Source organism: Brassica napus, chromosome C6 (genome assembly GCF_020379485.1).
Source record: "Brassica napus cultivar Da-Ae chromosome C6, Da-Ae, whole genome shotgun sequence".
NCBI lineage: Eukaryota > Viridiplantae > Streptophyta > Magnoliopsida > Brassicales > Brassicaceae > Brassica > Brassica napus.
This window is the reverse complement of record NC_063449.1, coordinates 26392752-26399385: the sequence shown is the minus strand read 5'-3', so window position 1 is coordinate 26399385 and position 6634 is coordinate 26392752. Positions and strand designations below refer to the sequence as shown.

The window sequence follows — 6634 nt, the reverse complement described above, 5'->3', positions numbered from 1 at the left end:
TGGATGTGCTCTTCTTATGGCTCTTGCTGATGTATTTGAGTGCTTTCATCATTCCCTTCTCAAAGTTGTCACAGATTTCTTGGACATCAAACTGAAGTAATCGCCTTTTTGGATCAGCCACATCTCTGGTCGTTTTGATATGATCCTTGCACCTTATATCTAGCAGTTCCTGCATACTAACAAACTCATCAAAATTATTCAAAGAATATTTAAATGGAAATTGAGAGACAGTTTGTCGTGGGGGTTTCTCCTTGCTACTTTTCCTTTGAAGACCAAACATCATAGCCTGAAAATCTCAACACAAAAGTTAGGAAATAAAACCTCACACTCTCAAGTGTTTAATCTCACCCACTCAAGTGTTTCTCTCAGATTTAGGTGATCACACACAAGTTTCTACTCAATGTTCTAAGAGAACAAATCAAAAAATCCCAATGGGCGAATCCAAGCAAACAAGGGAATTTTCTCAAGATAGAAAGATAAGATTTTTTTTTTTTTGAAATCCGTTTCAACCACCTCAAAGGCTGAATTTCTCCTCAGCCAACAGGCTTTCTCTTCCACCAACAATCCCCAAATGGAATTTTCGTTTTTTTTTTTTTTTGATATGGTAGATGGTAATGAGGAGCCCGGATTTAAGAAAGGTAGAAGAAGAAGTGTTTATAAGAAAATGGAAGATGAGAAAGATGAATGAAAGAGACAATACCGGAAGAGTGGCTCTGATACCACTTGATGCGCCCTGAGGAACGAACACTCGACCGGATTGATAAGGAATGTATATGAACTCCAAAGGAGAACTGGATGGGATGAATGGTGACACAAAAGGCTGCGGAAAGACCTCTTGATACTACCAGGCTTCGATCGTTGCCTGATGTGACACACCGGTCCAACAAAAGAAGGATCGAAACTTGGAGATAACCTCACCAAGAAACTAAGAGATGTTCTAAACAAAGAACAAAGAGATAAACTCATAAAAACGGAAAAACAATCTGTTTTATTTTGTGGCTTATGAGCCATATATATAGAATTTGTAGTCAAAGAAAGCCATAAACAATTATGGGAAATACAAACCTAGGAAAAGACAACATTGACTAGAAAATAATAAAGGGAGTCAAAGTTGGTGAAATTGATGAAGACTGGTCAAAGTGACTTCTCCTTCTGTCCAGGTTCATTCTGGTCGTTCTGGTACTTGGTGTAAGGATCAGGACGTGATCAGGATGATCCACACGGCCTGTCGGGTGATTAACACGAACAGACTGAACTATCGGATGATCTGCTGAACCAAGTTGTGTACTGTTGTGAAACAAGTCCTTGGACAGCTCAAGTATCCATGCCTTAGTGAAATATGAAAGATAGAAATCCATCATAGGGTCGGACACTGAAGCAAGAACTTCAGTACAGCCTTCATGACACGTAGGACGCACCAAAAGGGCCATAAGGGAAAATCTGTGAACATCTTTGGATTCTTCTCGTTCCAAGTGGATTCTGACTTGACGATCAGTCTTAGAATGTTGAAATGGTTGGAAAAGAAGTGATTTGGGTCGATCAATTCCATCTCTAGGTCGTGGTTCAAGACTGAGCTCCATTACGGGCGTCCGTGGGTCGATGCAGTGGACAGCACGTGCAATACGGTCGGGGTGATCGGATGGGACGGTACGGACGATCTGATCAGCACGATCCAATGGGAAATTATGATCAGCATGGACGGAAAGATCAGATGGACTATCACAGGCAGCAAGACTGGCATGATCCGACATGAAAACCTCGGTTTGGTCGAGCTGGTTGACAAGAACGCTACCTTGGGCCGTATCCATGATCTGAGCCGGTCGATGCTCGATCTGGGTCACATCACAACTCGTCCTATATCTACTCAAATCCACCATCCTTCTTTCTTGCCTTAGTCCCGCTTTCAAGATATGTCTTTACCCTTTCGAGTCTGATCCTTATCTGCATCCAAAAAAATGAGACATAAGCAACAAAATCCTTAAAGATAACGGTCATCCCATCCCACTTAGCCAAAGTAAAACAATTGAGTCAATCAGTAAAAAAATAACCAGACATGCTTATCATTCTGTCAAATACTTGGTCGACATAACTGTGCAAAGCGAAAGTGCCATCGAATCTGGACAAGCCCTAGCAGGCCATAAGGCTCTAGGCGCATGATCTGTTCTAGATGCATTGGTGGAAGGAGCCGGTCACTCGATACAAGCCAGAACAATGCAGCTAATTTGAATTAGAAGCAATCAGTACACAGAATAAACTTCTAGCATTCAGATTATGATTCAGTACATTAGACTAACGGTTGCGCACTCACTTTTGTCTTAGAGTCGGTATGTTTCTGTTTGATTCGGTCTTCCTAACACCTCTTGCACAGTTTTCCTCGGATCTTTCAAATGACAGTCAGAATTACCCAACAATCGATCGCACTTGACTCGGACTTGATCGATCCATCCAAATATCGAACTTTCTCTCTTGATCGGACTTTTCTCTCTCTGGTTTTTCTTAAAGTGTTCGTGAAGAAAAAATGAAGAAAAAAGCAAGGAAGACGATTAAATGAGCTGATGAGCAGTTTAGCCCTGCAAAACCGTCCAAATAACTGTTTGCGCACTTTTCCAGGGCAAGTTTTCCCTTTATGTACAATAACCATTCCCGCCCAAAATACTTAGGCGAAAACCCGAGCTCAAGGCTAATTGTACCAGTTGACCAGTCCAACCGTTTTGTCTGATTTCCGACCATAGTTGTCCCAGCCAATAGACTTGAAAAACGACCAACGCTGTATTATTTATTTTTCCTAACGGGTTACCAAGTTGTTAAACCATATCCTCTCTCTCACTTCGTGTCTATTGGGCATTGACCAAACATCGACATTATCTTACCGATACCAAAGAATCTTTTATAGACAAAACAAAACCTTTATTGTGGGAAGCTGACTCACGTCACCACCACATTCACCCAATACACAAAAATGTCTCTAGCGTCAATCATATGCTAGATTCATAACACCCAATCATAAAAAAGCTTCCTTTCCTGAGAAATTGAGTTCCATCGAAAATGGGTCGAATCAGTTTAGTGGTTTCTGATCTTGTTCTGTCGTTTATGTGGATATGGGCAGGAGTTCTGGTCAACATCTTAGTCCACGGAGTACTCGGGTTCAGCCGGAAAGATACGACCGGCGATATCGTCCGTTATCTCTTCTCCGTCATCTCCATGTTCGTCTTCGCTTTCCTTCAGAAACTCACCAAAGGTGGACTTTATAACCCTTTGACCGCTTTGGCTTCTGGTGTCTCCGGTGGCTTCAGCAGTTTCATCTTCTCCGTCGCGGTTCGCATCCCCGTCGAGGTTTGCTTCGTTGACTTTTTCTAGATGTGGAATTATAAAGTGGGGCTTGTGTGTTGATCTTTGTTCTAATGTTTCATAAATACTCTATCTTAGAGATCTTTTGCTGCATGTTTTCACTTTGTGTTGTGTAATAAAGTTGATAACTTGTTGTGATTGGAGCTTCTCTGTTGCTGTAAGAATGTTAAAGTAGCTATTGGGTTCTTCTCAGAAATTCGGATCAAATTTGTTCTGTAATGTTCCATAAAGACTTCATCTTGGAGATCTTGTTTTGCTGTGCATGTCTTCACATTGCGTTGTGTAATAAAGTTGATAACTTGTTGGGATTAGAGCTTCTGTGTTGCTGTAAGAATGTCAAAGTAGTTACCGGGTTCTTCTCAGAATGTCAGATCATTTATGATCTAATTATGCTTCATAAAAGACTTCATCTTGGAGATCTTTTTTGCTTCATGTTTTGACATTGTGTTTTGTAATAAAGCTGTTAAAATTGTTTTGTTATTGCAGGTGTTAGGATCAATCCTTGCGGTTAAACATATCATTCACGTTTTCCCTGAGATTGGAAAAGGACCAAAACTAAACGTAGCAATCCATCACGGCGCTTTAACCGAAGGGATACTAACCTTTTTCATAGTAATGCTCTCGTTGGGACTTACAAGAAAGATACCAGGAAGTTTCTTCATGAAGACTTGGATTGGTAGTATCGCTAAGTTGACTCTCCATGTTCTTGGAGCTGATTTAACCGGTGGATGCATGAACCCAGCTGCTGTATGTACCTCCCATATAAAAATGACTTTGTGATTATGATTTTCAATAAGAACCTTGTTATAAGTGTCGTGTGTTGAAACCTTTGCAGGTGATGGGATGGGCTTATGCACGCGGTGAACATATAACACAAGAGCATTTACTTGTGTATTGGCTTGGACCTGTAAAGGCTACATTGCTAGCTGTTTGGTTCTTCAATGTTGTCTTTAAGCCTCTGACGGAAGAACAACAAGAGAAACCTAAGGCTAAATCTGAATGAGTAATGAGGTCAGCTCTCCTCTACAAACACACACGAAGGGTTAGATTGTTGTATCCAGGGAATGTTGTGTGTTTTTATGTAGCAAACTCAGTTGTATCAATCAGTTCAATAAAATGTTAATTTTGGATAATCCACTGTGCAATGTGATTGATAGATAGATGCAGTAAAAGTATTTGCTTTATTGCAAACAAAAATAGATGTTTCTAAGTTTCCATCATTCAATTACAAGAAACCAAGAACTTGACAATGGCAGCTACTAATAAACAAGATTAGGCTCAAACTCAGCGAAATCAACCGAGCCAGACTCAACAGGAGGCATGAGATAAGCAGCCAAGATCTCAGAGACTAAACCAGCAACGAGAGGAACCTTCTTGAGGTTCTTGACAAAGGAAGGATCATCTGTTTTTCCTACAGCCATCAGCTTCTCATAGATCACAACCATTCTATCCAGTTTCCTCTTGAACTCAGGGTTCTCAACATCCAGCACAGCCGGGAAGATTCTTGCCGTGGTTCGGTTTGTCTGAAACAAAAGTTTCCAACATTTTCAGACACACAGCTTACTTACTACTATTAATCTTCTGGTTTCAAGTTACTTTACCTCAATGATGACGTGCATATCGAACTCCTTGGTGTTTAACCCAATACCCTCGTAGAAATCAGTTCTTTGACAATCATTGAGGTACATTGTCACATAAACCTGCAAAAAAAAAAAAAAAAACAATCCTCTTATTGGTCAGGACAATGTTTTAAAATATATTTGGAAGTAGAGAGTTAATGTTTACTAACCGAGAGGCAGAAGAAACGAGACCAGAGCTTGGCTTGCCAGTCATTGAGGAACTGAGGCTGAGCTTTCATCAAAGCAGAGAAGAAATCTCCATGACGGTTCTCGTCTTGGCACCAGTTCTCAAAGTACTTGAAGATAGGGTAACATTGGAACTCAGGGTTCTGCTTAAGGTGTCTGTAGATTGTGATGTACCTCCAGTACCCGATTTTCTCGGACAAGTAAGTCGCGTAGAAGATGAACTTGGGTTTGAAGAAAGTGTACTTCCTTGCCTTTGTCAGGAAACCCAAGTCAAGAGCCAAGTTGAAATCAGATAAACCCTTGTTCAAGAACCTGCAAGAAAAGTTTGTCATCAGATAAAAATCAAGAAGAGAGTTCTTTTTTTTGTTGAGAGATCTTACCCGGCATGTCTTGCTTCATCTCTGGACATAAGAGAGAAGATCTCAGCCACAACAGGGTTCGTTTTCTGCATTACCAACAGATCAAAAGATTAAGATCAGACCAGTAACAAAATGATCCATGAAACAACTTTCAAGCCTTCAAGCACAATGTAGACAAGAAACACTAAACCAAGAACAACACTTGAAACACACAGAACTTACTAGTTCAAAATAGGCATGGACATTTCTAGTTTAAGTTCGGTTTTTCGGTTTTAGATATATAGAATTCCTTTGTGTATTTACGAAGTTGGTTTTCTGTTCTGATAACAAAGTTAGGAACCAGCTAATATAATATCCGAGATAGTTTCCGAGTTCATAATTGAAATGAAACTATCTTAAAGCAGTTAAAAGTTTCGGATTGAAATCTCAAAGAAAAAGATACCTTGAGCCTTCTACCAAGCTCCTTGTAGAGAAGGAAACCAGAGAACTCAGCAGTACAAGACCGCTCAAGGAACTCAACAAAGATCTGTCGGAGAGGCCCCTGCAACTTGTCAGCAGCTTCTTTAAACTCCTTGTTCCTCACGAAATGTGTCTGATTGTAATCAGTCTTGAACTCTTGAAGCAGAGCAATGAACTCTTCCTCGTTAAGGTTCTTGTTGATCTCCGTGTTGAAAAGCTGTTCCATCTCCTCGAAGTCCGTCGTGTAGAACCTCGGAGTCAGAAGAGACTCCTGAATTTCCTTCTTCGTCCCCTTCTTGGACTTCGCGGTGGCAGTAGCCGGAGGAGGCGGCGAGGAGGTGGCTGACATTCTGATCACGGTGGAGAAACGTTGGCCAGAGAGGTATTTGCTCGGGTTGGAGAGTCTTGGAGATGCAAACTTGGAGATGGGTTTCACTAACGCCATTTCAGCAGCCATAGAGAGAGTTGCAGAAGCTGTAGAGAGAGACGGCAAGGAGCTAGAGGATGAAGATGAGGCTGTGTGGAGTTTTATAAGGCAAACATCTCATCCAGTGAAAATCTGAACTTCTTGTTAGCGACTGACACGTGGAGAAATATTATTGGTTTATCTTGATTGCCTTGTCTTTTTGATAATATTTTTTTTTGTGGTTCATTTAACAAAAA

General features: G+C 40.8%; 2 protein-coding genes across 2 annotated transcripts; one reads left to right on the top strand and one right to left on the bottom strand.

Moving 5' to 3' along the window:
- Window positions 1–2816: 2816 nt before the first annotated feature.
- LOC106405694 (probable aquaporin SIP2-1) lies at window positions 2817–4481 on the top strand. The gene is made up of 3 exons (XM_013846224.3): window positions 2817–3333; window positions 3835–4095; window positions 4184–4481. The coding sequence occupies exons 1-3, from the start codon at window positions 3046–3048 to the stop codon at window positions 4349–4351; spliced, it is 717 nt and encodes a 238-aa protein (XP_013701678.1). The 5' UTR covers window positions 2817–3045; the 3' UTR covers window positions 4352–4481.
- Window positions 4482–4504: 23 nt separating this feature from the next.
- LOC106405693 (magnesium-protoporphyrin IX monomethyl ester [oxidative] cyclase, chloroplastic) lies at window positions 4505–6503 on the bottom strand. Its single transcript, XM_013846223.3, has 5 exons — window positions 5955–6503; window positions 5534–5598; window positions 5138–5465; window positions 4950–5048; window positions 4505–4871 (listed from the first exon to the last, which is right to left on the bottom strand). The coding sequence occupies exons 1-5, from the start codon at window positions 6426–6428 to the stop codon at window positions 4608–4610; spliced, it is 1230 nt and encodes a 409-aa protein (XP_013701677.1). The 5' UTR covers window positions 6429–6503; the 3' UTR covers window positions 4505–4607.
- Between the last annotated feature and the right edge of the window lie 131 nt (window positions 6504–6634).